Source organism: Oncorhynchus mykiss, chromosome 1 (assembly GCF_057628025.1).
Source record: "Oncorhynchus mykiss isolate SJ-2025 chromosome 1, ASM5762802v1, whole genome shotgun sequence".
Classification (NCBI taxonomy): Eukaryota; Metazoa; Chordata; class Actinopteri; order Salmoniformes; family Salmonidae; genus Oncorhynchus; species Oncorhynchus mykiss.
In genome coordinates this window covers 25,316,774-25,334,628 of record NC_143022.1, presented here as the reverse complement: position 1 = coordinate 25,334,628, position 17,855 = coordinate 25,316,774, and the positions used below count along the sequence as shown (strand labels likewise).

Sequence of the window (17,855 nt, the reverse complement as noted above, 5' to 3'; positions counted from 1 at the left end):
ATTGGTGTAACGATTGTGCTTTTTTTCGCGAATGCTCTTGTTAAATCATCACCCGTTTGGCGAAGTAGGCTGTGATTCGATGATAAATTAACAGGCACCACATTGATTATATGCAACGCAGGACAAGCTAGTTAAACTAGTAATATCATCAACCATGTGTAGTTAACTAGTGATTATGTTAAGATTGATTGTTTTTTATATACGTTTAATGCTAGCTAGCAACTTACTTTGGCTCCTTGCTGCACTCATGTGTCTCCTCGTGGAATGCAATGTAATCGGCCATAATCGGCATCCAAAAATGCAGATTACGATTGTTATGAAAACTTGAAATCGGCCCTAACTAATCGGCCATGCTGATCGGTCAACCTCTAGATTAAAGTTTAAACCACGGATGCTCACAGCCTTTTGAACAAGCTCTAAATGATATTAGTGATATTTTGTCCGGGTACATTTGTCTAGCCCTGCACTATTTCAATGGTTTCAAGTTGATCATGGTGCATTTGTTATCTAGTGTTGTATCATTCCAGAACCCTGCTCTGAAACAATTCATAGGGATACTGATTCTGTCCACTTTGTGTTCAATGAGTCAGTCAACTTTGGGCTTACCTTTCCAACTCCCTTTCTCTCCTTCTTCCAGGTGACACAGTCAACCTGTTACCAGAAAATTCTTTCAAGAATTCAAACTACGACTTTGGGAACATTGGACTGGCCCTGTACAGTGGTCTGTTTGCGTATGGGGGCTGGTAAGTACAGAGAACTAGAACTTGACTGACATCCAGAACTATTGAACACTAGGCCAGCATTTTGTCCTCCATTCTAATCCCATTGTAAACCCCCTCTTAGGAGGACTGACTAATTAAGAACTCTACTAAGTGAATTGAAAAGTCTGTTCAGACTAATCCTCCCCATGCCTGGTGTTCACTCCCTCTTTCTCCGTCCCTCTCCCGCTTTCTCCTCACTAGCTAGGCCTCCATCCAATTGGCAACATTTGCATGCAAATATTCTCAAATCTGCATAAATGAAATGTGCAAATTTCCCACAAGTGGTGTGTTTCCACCAAACTTGAATCTAATGTTCAATGTGTTTCCATTTGTAATTTCAACTCTACCGATAGTTTTAAATAGAAAATGCACTTACTCTGGTCTTGGCACACAGCTCCAGTCTACATGATGAATTTATTTAACTAGGCAAGTCAGTTAAGAACAAATTATTATTTACAATGATGGCCTAGGAACAGCAGGTTAACTGCCTTGTTCAGGTGCAGAACGACAGATTTTTACCTTGTCAGCTCAGGGATTCGATCTAGCAACCTTTTGTGTACTGGCCTAATGCTCTAACCACTAGGCTACCTGCTGCCTGATGATGGATTTGAGCGAGAATGTTTTTATTTATAAAAATGGCAGTCAAGCATTGATCATCATGTCACCAGAATAAGACCCTTGATATGTTATTAGAAAGGAGCATCAAGCTCATATCTTGCACTTTCACCACCCTGTAAAGGTTGTTTAATCCGCATCCTATTTTAAATTGCATGGTTTCCCAAGCCGTAGTGGGAGGAACACACACCAGTGTGGTTTCAAGTTGACTTCGATATGGTGGTGTTTACATCAATATTTGCGCATAAAGGCATTTCCACCGCCATTCCTCGCATAATTAATTTTACAGACACAAAAGATCCCACTATGTCAAATGAACAAATTATCTGCCGGCATTTACCAAATTGAACCAAAACTTCCTGTTTCCATCACAGCTGTCATATTTTCTTTAAATATGATGACTTTACTTGCATAAAAACTGTGGATGGAAACTTGGTTACAGTCTCACTCTTTCCTCTCCCGTCTGGTCTTTTTACCACTGTGTGTTATGTTTTGTTCATCTATGGTATATGAAAGCTATGATTACAATAGATTTACCCAAAGTGTTCTGTTCTGATTGTCTCTCTGTGTATCTAAACCATGTCTTCTTTATCTTGCAGGAATTACTTGAACTTTGTTACAGAAGAAATGATTGAACCTTACAAGTGAGTGTCCAAACTAGTCCATGGCTACGGTCCAAACACTTAAAAGACACACCCTCGTCCACTTACCCTCGCCTTATGCCCTTGGGGGAATCCCCGTTGCCATCTTGGCAGGACAGCCAAGCAAGAGATGTTTGCAACGTAAGACCCAGGCCTCGTTTTTAGTCGGCTTTGCGAGTGTACAATTATCTTCACTCCGGGGCCTGAAACTCCCCATAATTCAAACCACGACGATTGTACTTCTGCTAAGAAAAGTCTGTGAAAACTTAAAAACAACAATGGAGAAGTCAACATGCAAGTGTAAGTAAAAACGAATGCAAATAAGTTAGACATTTTGCTACTCTGTAAAAAGTACATATGTTTTTGGAAATTGTAGAAATAAAAAATGTTCCTTCTTCAGAAGTTCCAGCTAGGCAGGCTAATGTTAGTTAGCTAATTAATTTTCTAGCTATCATACAGTAGGCGTATATTAATAATTATATATTTAATATAAGTAGACATGCACTCATAATTGACTGTAGTGCATATAAAGCACCCACAAGCTACCAGAGGCTGAAAACACAATCAGTGCAGGATGATTGTGTGGTTTACTTAAAAATAATTCCTTCCTCCCTCGCCCCTTGCCCTGCAAGTGTAAACTCGTCAGACGTCATGATACGTCATCAGAAGTGTCAACTGAATTTGAGGGCTGAGGGGATAGGGTGTGTCTTTTAAGAGTTTGGACCGCAGCCCATGTTCCTTGTAACATACCATAGGTCAAGAATGACAACCTATGCATTTTGAAAATAATTACTGGTACATGCATGTTTTATGTTAACACGATTCCTGTGTCTGTTACGGTGCGTGAATGAGGACCCAAAAGCGAATTAACGTAAACAGAGCTTCTTTAATAACAAAACAAAACGTAGGCTCAGATGGACCGGCAGGTTCCGACAGGACAGGACAAGGTTGCAGCAAACATGACGATAGTCTGGTTCAGGCATGAACAACACAAACAAGAATCCGACAAAGACAGGAGCAGAAACAGAGAGAGATATAGAGGACTAATCAGAGGGAAAAAGGGAACATGTGGGAAAAGGGGTGACGAGGTAGTTAGGAGGAGACAAGGCACAGCTGGGGGAAAGAGGGGGAGAAAAGGTAACCTAACAACGACCAGCAGAGGGAGACAGGGTGAAGGGAAAGGACAGAAACAAGACACAACATGACAGTACATGACAGTACCCCCCCACTCACCGAGCGCCTCCTGGCGCACTCGAGGAGGAAACCTGGCGGCAACGGAGGAAATCATCGATCAGCGCACGGTCCAGCACGTCCCGAGAGGGAACCCAACTCCTCTCCTCAGGACCGTACCCCTCCCAATCTACTAGGTACTGATGACCACGGCCCCGAGGACGCATGTCCAAAATCCTACAGACCCTGTAGATGGGTGCGCCCTCGACAAGGATGGGGGGGGGGGGGGAAGACGAGCGGGGGCGCGAAGAACGGGCTTGACACAGGAGACATGGAAGACCGGGTGGACGCGACGAAGATATCGCGGAAGAAGAAGTCGAACTGCGACAGGATTAATGATCCGAGAAATACGGAACGGACCAATGAACCGCGGGGTCAACTTGCGAGAAGTGGTCTTAAGGGGAAGGTTCTGAGTGGAGAGCCAAACTCTCTGACCGCGACAATATCTAGGACTCTTAGTTCTACGCTTATTAGCAGCCCTCACAGTCTGCGCCCTATAACGGCAAAGTGCAGACCTGACCCTCTTCCAGGTGCGCTCGCAACGTTGGACAAAAGCCTGAGCGGAGGGGACGCTGGTCTCGGCGAACTGAGATGAGAACAGCGGAGGCTGGTACCCGAGGCTACTCTGAAAAGGAGATAGCCCGGTCGCAGACGAAGGAAGCGAGTTGTGGGCGTATTCTGCCCAGGGGAGCTGTTCTGACCAAGACGCAGGGTTGCGAAAAGAAAGACTGCGTAAGATGCGACCAATAGTCTGATTGGCCCGTTCTGCTTGACCGTTAGACTGGGGGTGAAAGCCGGAAGAGAGACTGACGGAAGCCCCAATCAAACGGCAAAACTCCCTCCAAAATTGAGACGTGAATTGCGGACCTCTGTCCGAAACGACGTCTGACGGAAGGCCATGAATTCTGAAAACATTCTCGATGATGATTTGTGCCGTCTCTTTAGCTGAAGGAAGCTTAGCAAGGGGAATAAAATGAGCCGCCTTAGAGAACCTGTCGACAACCGTAAGAATAACAGTCTTCCCCGCTGACGAAGGCAGTCCGGTGACAAAATCTAAGGCGATGTGAGACCACGGTCGAGAGGGAATGGGAAGCGGCCTGAGACGGCCGGCAGGAGGAGAGTTACCGGACTTAGTCTGCGCGCAGACCGAACAAGCAGCCACGAAGCGACGCGTGTCATGCTCCCGGGTGGGCCACCAAAAGCGCTGGCGAATGGAAGCAAGCGTACCCCGAACGCCAGGGTGGCCGGCTAACTTGGCAGAGTGAGCCCACTGAAGAACGGCCAGACGAGTAGGAACGGGAACGAAAAGAAGGTTCCTGGGACAAGCGCGCGGCGACGGAGTTTGAGTGAGTGCTTGCTTTACCTGCCTCTCAATTCCCCAGACAGTCAACCCGACAACACGCCCCTCAGGGAGAATCCCCTCGGGGTCAGTGGAGGCTACTGAAGAACTGAAGAGACGAGATAAAGCATCAGGCTTGGTGTTCTTAGAGCCCGGACGATAAGAAATCACGAACTCGAAACGAGCGAAAAACAGCGCCCAGCGCGCCTGACGCGCATTAAGTCGTTTGGCAGAACGGATGTACTCAAGGTTCCTATGGTCAGTCCAAACGACAAAAGGAACGGTCGCCCCCTCCAACCACTGTCGCCATTCGCCTAGGGCTAAGCGGATGGCGAGCAGTTCGCGGTTTCCCACATCATAGTTACGTTCCGACGGCGACAGGCGATGAGAAAAATACGCGCAAGGGTGGACCTTGTCGTCAGAGAAGGAGCGCTGAGAAAGAATGGCTCCCACGCCCACCTCTGACGCGTCAACCTCGACAATGAACTGTCTAGAGACGTCAGGTGTAACAAGGATAGGTGCGGATGTAAAACGATTCTTGAGGAGATCAAAAGCTCCCTGGGCGGAAACGGACCACTTAAAGCACGTCTTGACAGAAGTAAGGGCTGTGAGAGGGGCTGCCACCTGACCGAAATTACGGATGAAACGACGATAGAAGTTCGCGAAGCCGAGAAAGCGCTGCAACTCGACGCGTGACTTAGGGACGGGCCAATCAATGACAGCTTGGACCTTAGCGGGATCCATCTTAATGCCTTCAGCGGAAATAACAGAACCGAGAAATGTGACGGAGGAGGCATGAAAAGAGCACTTCTCAGCCTTCACAAAAAGACAATTCTCTAAAAGGCGCTGGAGGACACGTCGAACGTGCTGAACATGAATCTGGAGTGACGGTGAAAAAATCAGGATATCGTCAAGGTAAACGAAAACAAAGATGTTCAGCATGTCTCTCAGGACATCATTGACTAATGCCTGAAAGACAGCTGGAGCGTTAGCGAGGCCGAAAGGAAGAACCCGGTATTCAAAGTGCCCTAACGGAGTGTTAAACGCCGTCTTCCACTCGTCCCCCTCCCTGATGCGCACGAGATGGTAAGCGTTACGAAGGTCCAACTTAGTGAAAAACCTGGCTCCCTGCAGGATCTCGAAGGCTGAAGACATAAGAGGAAGCGGATAACGATTCTTCACTGTTATGTCATTCAGCCCTCGATAATCTATGCAGGGGCGCAGGGACCCGTCCTTCTTCTTAACAAAAAAAAACCCCGCTCCGGCGGGAGAGGAGGAGGGGACTATGGTACCGGCGGCAAGAGCTACAGACAAATAATCTTCGAGAGCCTTACGTTCGGGAGCCGACAGAGAGTAAAGTCTACCCCGGGGGGGAGTGGTTCCCGGAAGGATATCAATACTACAATCATACGACCGGTGTGGAGGAAGAGAGGTGGCCCTGGACCGACTGAACACCGTGCGCAGATCGTGATATTCCTCCGGCACTCCTGTCAAATCACCAGGCTCCTCCTGTGAAGAAGAGACAGAGGAAACAGGAGGGATAGCAGACATTAAACATTTCACATGACAAGAGACGTTCCAGGAGAGGATAGAATTACTAGACCAATTAATGGAAGGATTATGACAAACTAGCCAGGGATGGCCCAAAACAACAGGTGTAAAAGGTGAACGAAAAATTAAAAAAGAAATGGTTTCGCTATGATTACCAGAAACAGTGAGGGTTAAAGGCAGCGTCTCACGCTGAATCCTGGGGAGAGGACTACCATCCAGGGCGAACAAGGCCGTGGACTCCCTTAACTGTCTGAGAGGAATGTCATGTTCCCGAGCCCAGGTCTCGTCCATAAAACAGCCCTCCGCCCCAGAGTCTATTAAGGCACTGCAGGAAGCTGACGAACCGGTCCAGCGTAGATGGACCGACAAGGTAGTGCAGGATCTTGAAGGAGAGACAGGAGTAGTAGCGCTCACCAGTAGCCCTCCGCTTACTGATGAGCTCTGGCTTTTACTGGACATGAAGTGACAAAATGACCAGCAGAACCGCAATAGAGACAGAGGCGGTTGGTGATTCTCCGTTCCCTCTCCTTAGTCGAGATGCGGATACCTCCCAGCTGCATAGGCTCAGCACCCGAGCCGGCAGAGGAAGATGGTAGTGATGCGGAGAGGGGGGCAACGGAGAACGCGAGCTCCTTTCCACGAGCTCGGTGACGAAGATCAACCCGTCGCTCAATGCGAATAGCGAGTTCAATCAAGGAATCCACGCTGGAAGGAACCTCCCGGGAGAGAATCTCATCCTTTACCTCTGCGCGGAGACCCTCCAGAAAACGAGCGAGCAAAGCCGGCTCGTTCCAGCCACTGGAGGCAGCAAGAGTGCGAAACTCAATAGAGTAGTCTGTTATGGATCGATTACCCTGACATAGGGAAGACAGGGCCCTGGAAGCCTCCTCCCCAAAAACAGATCGATCAAAAACCCGTATCATCTCCTCCTTAAAGTCCTGATACTGGTTAGTACACTCAGCCCTTGCCTCCCAGATTGCCGTGCCCCACTCACGAGCCCGTCCAGTAAGGAGAGATATGACGTAGGCGACACGAGCAGTGCTCCTGGAGTAAGTGTTGGGCTGGAGAGAAAACACAATATCACACTGGGTGAGGAACGAGCGGCATTCAGTGCGCTCCCCAGAGTAACACGGCGGGTTATTGATTCTGGGCTCCGGAGATTCGAAAGCCCTGGAAGTGGCCGGTGGATCGAGGCGGAGATGGTGAACCTGTTCTGTGAGGTTGGAGACTTGGGTGGCCAGGGTCTCAACGGCATGTCGAGCAGCAGACAATTCCTGCTTGTGTCTGCCTAGCATCGCTCCCTGGATCTCGACGGCTGAGTGGAGAGGATCTGAAGTCGCTGGGTCCATTCTTGGTCGGATTCTTCTGTTACGGTGCGTGAATGAGGACCCAAAAGCGAATTAACGTAAACAGAGCTTCTTTAATAACAAAACAAAACGTAGGCTCAGATGGACCGGCAGGTTCCGACAGGACAGGACAAGGTTGCAGCAAACATGACGATAGTCTGGTTCAGGCATGAACAACACAAACAAGAATCCGACAAAGACAGGAGCAGAAACAGAGAGAGATATAGAGGACTAATCAGAGGGAAAAAGGGAACAGGTGGGAAAAGGGGTGACGAGGTAGTTAGGAGGAGACAAGGCACAGCTGGGGGAAAGAGGGGGAGAAAAGGTAACCTAACAACGACCAGCAGAGGGAGACAGGGTGAAGGGAAAGGACAGAAACAAGACACAACATGACAGTACATGACAGTGTCAGTCCGTTTCAAAGTTATAATTACCTCAGATTTTCTTCCGACGTAGGTAAACAAAGGAAGTATTATGTCAGAGGTGGCGTGTTAAACTCTATAACTCACTGCTCCCCCCCCCCCACACCCATAGGAACCTGCCTCGTGCTATCATCATCTCCTTGCCCATCGTCACTGTGGTGTACGTACTGACTAACCTGGCCTACTTCACCACTCTGAGTCCAGAAGAGATGCTGAGCTCTGAGGCTGTGGCGGTGGTAAGTTCTCCCCCATACTGAACCAGCCTGTACTAGTCTCTCGTGACAGATTTATGGTGTTGAGATTAGCCTGTACATACAGTACAGAACTGTCTCTCCACTGGTACACACTCAATATCAGGTTACGTACATCACTGTATGTCTTAGTACACACAGCCCAGTGACAGGTAGACAGAATTTGTTTGCTGATATTGTTTGTTTTTCTGTCCTTCAGGACTTTGGAAACTACCACCTGGGCCCCATGGCTTGGATCATCCCTGTGTTTGTGGGACTGTCCTGTTTCGGCTCTGTTAATGGCTCTCTCTTTACATCATCCAGGTATCTCACAAACACACACACACTTACACCAGTGGAGTCTGGTGGGAGGAGCTATAGGAGGATGGGCTCAGTGTAATGTCTGGAATGGAAATAATGGAATGGTATAAAACATATAAAGCCATGTTTGACTCTATTCCAGACATTACGATGAGCCCGTCCTCCTATAGCTCTTCCCACCATAGTCCTCTGACTTACACTTATTAATTCACACACAAAATCCAAAGCTATATACAAGTATGCTCTTTTGGTTTGTGTGTATGTATAAATACTATAACCCCTGTTCTCTTTGTCAGGTTGTTCTTTGTGGGCTCAAGAGAAGGCCACCTCCCCAGTCTGCTGTCCATGATCCACCCCGACCTGCTGACCCCTCTGCCGTCACTCATCTTCACAGTACGTAACCTCTCTCTGACCAGGTGCTTCTCAAAACTGCCCCACCATCGAGGGCTCTCATCATTCAATATGCAAAGTAAAATATAATATTGGAACTTGTAGTCAAACATTGAGCCTGAGGATTGAGGCTCAGTATTATGCTTATTATTAGCAATTTTTCATGCCTGTCTACAATAGTCACTGCTGTGTGCTACGTTCACATCTCTCTCTCATACTTCCCTCACAGTGCCTCATGACGCTGCTGTACGCCTTCTCCAACGACATCTTCTCTGTCATCAACTTCTTCAGTTTCTTCAACTGGCTCTGTATTGCCATGGCGATAATCGGCATGATGTGGCTGCGCTACAAGAAACCTGAGCTGGAACGACCAATTAAGGTGAGAATATGTGTAATGTCTTGAACCTGTTTTCAACTGATCAGGCACCAGAGAGAGAGCTCTTTGTTTGCGGCTGATGCACGTTCATTTTTAATTTAGTCATGTAGAAACTGTCACACGGTAATTTTCCACTCCAAATGCCAGGTTCAGCAGTTTACTTGTCTAACATCGGCTCACTTGCGCTGAGGTGGGAGGGGTGGCAATATTTGAAATATGTCCTTAAAAACACGTGCAAAAGTGACAATTTCAAGCAGCACTAATTGGAAGTTTTAAGACCCACAAAATGCAGGTCTTAACGGTAACTCAGTTGATAATGGCATGGATGGTGAGAGCGGAACAGAGGCCTATCCAGACATGACACACAGTGCCCATGGAAGAGAGATGTGCGTTTTGTGCCAGTGAATCTTGTATTTAGACACATAAAAAACTGTTGGTTTCCTGTCATTTTGTTTAATATGATTAAAAAACAAGAATGCCTACCCTCCCCTTAATCAAGGCTGGTTTAGCAGCATCGCATAGGTGTGTCTTTTAATACTGGCCATTAACCAGGTAGCCTATGAATAAAGGGCTTTTAAATGGTCTACTGAGAGTGCTTTGAAATATATATTTATTATATTTTTTTCCTCGTGTTTTTATTATTCATAATTCACATACCTGCGTACTTCATTTTTCTTGTTTGAGTAGGCTATCCAACCTCATTTTCAAAGCGCGCCACTCGTTCGATTACCAAAGACACGCCCGCTCCTTCAAATTATTCAATCTTCCTATAATGCCATATCAATTGCAATTTGATTTTTTTTTATCTGCCTTGAACATAGGCAACGGTACAATTGACAGGAGCCTAGTATTTTGTATAGATGTGCGAATGATATGCGCAAAGACATTTACACCTTTGTGTGCACAGTGCCATGGAACGAGATAAGCGATTTGTGATATCATGCATCTGACCCGATCCTATTTCAAAATATTGTTGTTGGTTTACATTTTTAAAATTTTATTTAAACTAATTTATTAGAAAGATTCACCGTCCATGGGTTTTTGGTGAGTATGTACTTGGCTCGAATACAATGCAATTTCGTCTGCTATTTCTGGAGAAGTGCAAATATGGTAACTTTGTGCTGAATCTTTATCCAGCTTCTTTGAAATTGCCTTACCTTATCTCTAAGTTGCCCCTGTATCCCACGGCGAGCAATTATGGTGCCTCTAACTGTTTTTAGACATAGCTTATTTAAAACCGTTTTTTCATTTGAATAGAATTATTCATATCTTATCAATAGACTAGTGAATTTAATCTGATTATTGACTACGTTTTGCCTGTCCATGTCTGCCATTTAAGTAGGTCTAGTCCCTATATACACACAATGCCTTCGGGGGTACGCCAAATAAAAAAAAAATCACATTTATATTTTCCAACGGGGCTATACATTTGGGTGAGGTTTTTTTCTCGCCTTAATAGCCTCGTTTCACTATCCAAAATAAAATGAAACCATCTAGTGTTCAGCGAAATAACAACCCAATGTCAAATACAGGTAACCTAGTCAAATAATTAACATCCAATCACATTAACCGTTACTCTCTCGCGGGAATTCCAGTAACGGTCCGAATGTAGCAAAACGTAGCTGCTGCCCATTCCGTTTGCTCGAAAGTAGATTAATGGTTCAAAAAAGTAAGGCCTCGTCCATAGCGACACATACCAGCTCTACTGCACCTGTCGACGACACAATTGTTCTGCTTCCACAAGCACATCCAATGCAAGCATCAGTAATTCTACATTTGTTGATAACCCAGCTACCATTGACACTGACAGTTGTGAATCTGATGCAGCCGAAGAGCTACTGCCCCCTTACCCGGGAAACCACCGAACAACAGACAGGGACGTTGTACCATCGAAGAGGTGCAAATATGATGAACTACATTGATTTGGGGTTCACTTATATTGGGAGTAGTGCCTTTCCTCAGCCACAGTGTATTATATGTGCAAAAATACTATCTGACAACTCGATGAATCCTTCACTCTTGTGCAGACATTTTGAAATATGCCAATTTGAAAAATAAGCCAGAATTAAGACGACTTTCGAGTAGTAAGACGTATAAAAGCAACAGATACCATTAATAAAAAGGGTCTAGAAGCTTCTTATATGGTGAGCTAACAAGTGGCTAGGACAGGCAAGCCCCATGCTATTGTGTAGGACTTTATTCTTCCTGCTGCCGCGGATATGGCTGGGACAATGCTCGGGGGAAAGGCACAAAAAATTTACAGACAATGACTTCATCAAACAACACTGTTTCACAATGCATCAGTGACATGGCAGATGTTTTGAAACAATTACTGCTTCGCATACAAGCCAGTGAGTTCTCTGCATTACAGCTGGATGAGTCAACAGACGTGAAGGTCCTGGCTCAGCTCCTGGTATATGTCCGTACATTTATGGGGGTCAATTAAGGAAGACATCCTCTTCTGCAAACCACTGGAAACCCAGACAACAGGAGAGGATATTTTTAAAGTACTGGACAGCTTTGTGACATCAAATGGACTTTGAGATGTGTTGGTATCTGTACTGATGGCGCAAAAGCCATGACAGGGAGACATAGTGGAGTGGTAATGTGCGTGCAAGCAGTTGCTCCCAACGCCACTTGGGTACACTGCAGCATCCACCGAGAGGCTCTTGCTGCCCGGGGAATGCCTGACAGCTTGAAAGACATTTTGGACACTACAGTGAAAATGGCTAAATGTGTTAAAGCATGCAATGATATAGGCAGTGACCATGTAACACTTTTACAACATACCGAAGTGTGGTGGTTATCAAGGGGCAAATTATTTACAAGTTTTTTTTAAAATTGAGACACGAGCTTCAAGTTTTCTTTACTGACCATCATTTTCACTTGTCTGCCTGATTGCATGATGACAGGTTTCTCACACAACTGACCTGTCTGGGTGATGTTTTTTCTCACCTGAATGATCTGAGTCTAGGATGACAGGGACTCTCCGCAATTATATTCAATGTGCGGGACAAAATTGAGGCTGTGATTAAGAAGTCTGCATTAACAAGGACAACACAGGTCTTGTGGGGAAATGAACTCAAGCTTACGGACAATGTCAAATGTGATACAGCGAAGCACCTGTGTGAGTTGGGTGGGCAATTACGCAGGTACTTCCCAAAACGGATGACACAAACAAATTAATTTGTTATCCCTTTCATGCCCTGCCTCCAGTCCCCTTACCGATATCTGAACAAGAGAGCCTCTGCCAGATTTCTGGATTGGGCTGCGCTCCGAGTATCCTGCCTTGGCAAATCGTGCTGTTAAGACACTGATGCCCTTTGCAACCACGTAGCTATGTGAGAGTGGATTATCGGCCTTCAATAGCATGACAACTAAATACAGGCACAGACTGTGTGTGGAAAAAGACTGAGACTCTCACCAATACAACCCAACATTGCAGAGTTATGTGCATCCTTTCAAGCACACCCTTCTCGTTAACTTGTGGTGAGTTATTCACAATGTTTGATGAACAAATAAGGTTTTATATGTAAGGTGGTTAAATAAAGAGCAAAACTATTGATTATTATTACATTATTTGTTCCCTGGTCCTATAAGAGCTCTTTGTCACTTCCCACGAGGCGGGTTGTGACACAAACTCACACTCATTCCGATTGGCCAGTGAGTGGCCAAGCGTCGACACACCCACAACTTGTTTATTCATCAAAACCTACAGCGCTACTGCCAACAGTAAGATTTACCATTGCAAGGGAAGGGGGATGCCTAGTCAGTTGCACATCTGAATTCATTCAACCAAAATGTGTCTTCCGCATTTAACCCAACCCCTCCGAATCAGAGCAGTGCGGGGGGCTGCCTTAATCGATATCCATGTCATCGTCGCCCAATAGAGCCCAGAGAGAGAGAGGGGGAGGACGGTAGAAGAAGAAGAAAGAAAAGAAGGAGCTTGAACTGGTTACTTGGCGGCGTAGACCGCAGTGTGACCTGCCATTGGCATGAGCTGCTGGCTATAGAAGGTAGAGCAGCATGTGCACTGAGACAGTCGCCCTAGGACTGTTGGGACACACAGAGACCCTTTGTGTGACTGTGGGTCCTCTGCCTGCCCCCAAAATGGACCTATAATGGCCTGAACCCATCTGTCTGGTTGACATGGCGATGTGTTAATGAGGGGAGTGGCCGAGAGAGGCAGTGAAGTGAAAGAGGCCAGCGCTGCACAGTTCAGATCTCTATCTATCACAGATAAATCTGTCCTGTGTGTTTGTGTTGGGACTGGGTTTGGGATAGATGACCTTACAGTGGCTCTGTGCCACAATAAAGGAGGGGCTGGAGGGGTTCTTCAACATCTCTGCCTTTTGAATATCTCGATCTCGTATACCCGCTTGCTGGTACTCATTTAGTTAGTGTGGATCAACATCAGACTGCATTTGGCAGCCTCTGAAAATGTCAGTTATTGGTCCGATGGTCCAGATTCAGCTGGATGTGAGTCAGTGTTCTGATCAGAGCTTGACGAAAGTGCACAAACACTCCCCTTCCCTCTCCACTCAGCATTTCACATCTAACCCTCCTCAGAGTTTTAACCTTAAGCATTTACCTCAGTAAGACTGATGAGAGAGGCCCATTTGCTATGTATTATCTTCTACTTTTAAAATATTATATTTTAAATATTCTATTTAGTAGATGAAGATGCTTTGTGAATTACTGTCATACAATTTCACAATATTTTCCTATTTTAATTCCCTCAGGATGGGTTTAGTTTGAATCCAGTCATTCTCTGTGTGTTTTGTTAACGGTAGTGTCAGTGTGTTTGTCTGTCCTGGTTTATTTATTCAGTGTCACATTTAAATGTTTCCCCCAGGTGAATATCCTGCTGCCTATCAGCTTTGTCCTGGCTTGTATGTTCCTCATCGTGGTGTCCATCTGGAAAACACCTGTGGAGTGTGCCATTGGCTTTGGCATCATTGCCACTGGAGTGCCAGTCTACTACATTGGCGTTTGGTGGCAAAACAAGCCCAAATGGCTCCTTCAGTTTATCTGTAAGTTTCCGTTATGAATTGCTTCAATGCTCTCTCTGGACCTATCTGCATGATTGTAGTCTGTTTCTGATTATACAGTGATTGTGACTTACGGTGTGTTTCTCTCTCCAGTCTCTTCCACAGCGCTTTGCCAGAAGCTGATTGGGGTGGTACCACAGGAATCCTGAAGAGGAGCTAAAGCGACGAAGCCCCTCGACATACAACCCCAGTGACCACTTATCTACCCCCTCACCCCTGGAGGCACCTGCTCCCAGTCTACACCCTCACTCAGCCCCCATCAATGTTTTTTAGGTCTAATCATTCCTTCTGATCTCCTAGTGTTCTAGTGCAGGAGAGCCATGCTGCTAGACTGCTGTGCCCAGCACGGCCCCCCTCCACCCTGCACATACTGTAACTGTTGGGATACCTTCAGACAGGTTTTCACTGCAAACGTTGTTTCAGTCTTCAAGATTTTGTTGATCTTGAATGTCTTTGTACCGAACCACGGCTCACAAGTGTTGTATTTATGAGGATTATGTAACTTCTGTTTACAGAAAAATTTCCTCTCGTTCAAACTATTCTTTCACTGAAGGTTTGGCATCCCTGTGTTCATATAGTTGCAATCTGTGCTTTCAGTCAATTGTGATGTGTGGCCTGGCTTGGTGCTAATTCCTGGTAGGCCAAAGCTAGAATTGTTGTTCAGATTCACTGACTCACTGTTTCACAGTTGTTCTGCCATTACCCAGTTAGTGAGTCAACTGCTTCCCAGAAGGGCATCGTGTCTGTTTGTTGCCATGGCTTCTATTTCAGCAGCTTACAGGCTGTTGAACGCAGACATTATGTGTTGTAGTCTGGGTGTTTGTTTTTCTGTATGCTTTTGTTTTCAGCTTTTTTTGGGGAAAGGTTCAATGTATCTGTAAAGGATAGCGAAATATCAATTTGATTATACTAGTGCCTCTGATAAAGCCAAGGCTATTCAGTTCCCTGACTACAGACACACTTGAACTCATCTGACCCCTGAGAAGCTGAAAACTGAGGGAAATGGACGTGTAACAGTGGTTGGAGCGTAAGTGTTATAATTCTTATATGATAGCACCCCTCCCCATCTACGGCAGATCAGACTGGCTCACTGCACCCTGTGCACCATGTTGTAAATCCCTGCTTTGGCCGTTATTTTTAAAATCTTTGTAGATATGAATTTCTACTTTCATGAGGTAGATGCAGTGGAGCTTTTTTTTAATGCTGTCAATTAAATTTTTTGTATATCCAAGGATGTCTTAGTTTCCCGAGAGATTACTGGTTCACAAATAGACCATGCATGGGACATAATTATTATAATTATAGTTATTTTTACAACTATTCCGAGTATACAAATTACAGAGACCCTTTTGCTTGTCTGTAGATTTGTCATTAAATCACCAGTAGCCTTCCGACTGTACCATGTCTTACCTCAGTGGACCTACAGTATCACAGGAATATAATATAGCTGGTTGTAAATCTTACAAATATAACATCATGTTTTTTTTAATGTTGATGTAATACAAACTTGTGAACATAATAGTTGCCTGCTTGAGCTCAATCCAGACTACATACATTACGAGCAAGGATTTAATTTGTTCTTAGATCACAATGATCTTGTGGGTATCATCAGATGCACATGGGTATTGTTGCTATTAACTACTGTTATGTCGAAGAGTTTTAAAACAGGACAGGTTGTAACCAAGGCCCCCAATAGGAACACTGTCACAGTGACTACTTTTTACCTGTGACAAGGCTGGCTAATAACCTCAGAATTTTGGGTTAGAATGGGCTATTGTGGGTGTGTGCATGTCTTAGAATAGGGTCACAGCTGTAAAGATGATTTCATTGTTTTAGTGTGTCTGTTTCTGCTTGCATGTGTCTACTGTACGTTGTCACTACTGTCAGCAACTATCAACTTCATAAAATGATTTCTACATTTAAGTGTGATGATGAGATTTGTGCGGTAAAGGTTTAATGAGGTATGGACCATGGTTGTTGGAGATGTGTGGTTTCCCCGTCAAAAGGTGGGTAGGCGGGCAGGGCATAGCAGAGCAAAGGTTAAAACCACAGTCTTTGGATACAGATGCCTCAGAGGGTGGGACAGGGGAGACACAGGACTGGAGGTGGATGGTTGACAAGATTATTAATTCATTGTTATTTTTTTGCTGAAAAAGAAAATTTCAAGCGTACTATATTAACAAAAATCATCCTGCAGAAGCTTGTCCAGACCTGTTTATTTGAATGTGTTCCTCCACATTGTGACACAGTAAAGCTTTGTAAAGCCAATGACATGTGTTGTGCTATAGACCACGTGGTCACTGTGGTAACCATATAGCTCATGAGTCTGACTTACCATTGGTTTCCTGGAGGATGTGTCATTGTATGTAGAACAGCAGAATGTCTTGCTAACACTCCAGCCATCAGAAGATGTTAACTAATTTAAATAGCACTGTAGAAGGTTTTATTTATTTATTGTAGGATCTGTTAGTCCCCACATTTTTTTACAGGGCATTTGTTAAAGTGCTTTATGAATAAATATTTTTTTCCATACATGTATTGTCAAATTTTTGGTCTCCTTTATCCTGTGTTCTTATCATGTTAATAAAATATGTTTCAATGCAATCCTCTTTGTAACTGATTTTTAAATACACTACAGGACGTGCTTCATATTGACTACTTGTCTGGACAAACCCACTGGGCACAAACATCCATTCAACATCTAGTTTTGTAGAGTTGTCAACTAACGTGACTTCAACTTCAAATCAACAAAAATATAAACCATGTCATTGGATTTAAGTTTAAAGTTGGGTAAAAAACGTTGATTCATTGTCGTCACATTGCAGTTTTTTGTTAAAGTGACATGGAAACAGCATTGATTAAAATCATATTTAAAATTGTATTTGTCACATGCGCCAAATACAACAGGTGAAACACTTACAGTGGGGCAAAAACGTACTTAGTCAGCCACCAATTGTGCAAGTTCTCCCACTTAAAAAGATGAGAGAGGCCTGTAATTTTCATCATAGGTCCACTTCAACTATGACAGACAAAATGAGATTTTTTTTTCTCCAGAAAATCACATTGTAGGATTTTTAATGAATTTATTTGCAAATTATGGTGGAAAATAAGTATTTGGTCACCTACAAACAAGCAAGATTTCTGGCTCTCACAGACCAGTAACTTCTTCTTTAAGAGGCTCCTCTGTCCTCCACTCATTACCTGTATTAATGGCACCTGTTTGAACTTGTTATCAGTATAAAAGACACCTGTCCACAACCTCAAACAGTCACACTCCAAACTCCACTATGGCCAAGACCAAAGAGCTGTCAAAGGACACCAGAAACAAAATTGTAGACCTGCACCAGGCTGGGAAGACTGAATCTGCAATAGCTAAGCAGCTTGGTTTGAAGAAATCAACTGTGGGAGCAATTATTAGGAAATGGAAGACATACAAGACCACTGATAATCTCCCTCGATCTGGGGCTCCACGCAAGATCTCACCCCGTGGGGTCAAAATAATCACAAGAACGGTGAGCAAAAATCCCAGAACTACACGGGGGGACCTAGTGAATGACCTGCAGAGAGCTGGGACCAAAGTAA

General features: G+C 44.9%; 1 protein-coding gene across 1 annotated transcript in view; it reads left to right on the top strand.

Annotated features, from left to right (window-relative positions):
- LOC110511826 (large neutral amino acids transporter small subunit 1) overlaps nt 1-16,877 on the top strand; it is a 37,525-nt gene extending 20,648 nt beyond the window's left edge. Inside the window, exons 3-10 of the mRNA XM_021592581.3 lie at nt 638-743; nt 1,976-2,020; nt 8,018-8,141; nt 8,356-8,459; nt 8,753-8,849; nt 9,076-9,225; nt 14,078-14,255; nt 14,367-16,877. Coding sequence (XP_021448256.3) covers nt 638-743; nt 1,976-2,020; nt 8,018-8,141; nt 8,356-8,459; nt 8,753-8,849; nt 9,076-9,225; nt 14,078-14,255; nt 14,367-14,422 — 860 coding nt within the window. The 3' untranslated portion in view covers nt 14,423-16,877. The remainder of the gene's footprint in view (nt 1-637; nt 744-1,975; nt 2,021-8,017; nt 8,142-8,355; nt 8,460-8,752; nt 8,850-9,075; nt 9,226-14,077; nt 14,256-14,366) is intronic.
- The last annotated feature ends 978 nt before the right edge of the window (nt 16,878-17,855 follow it).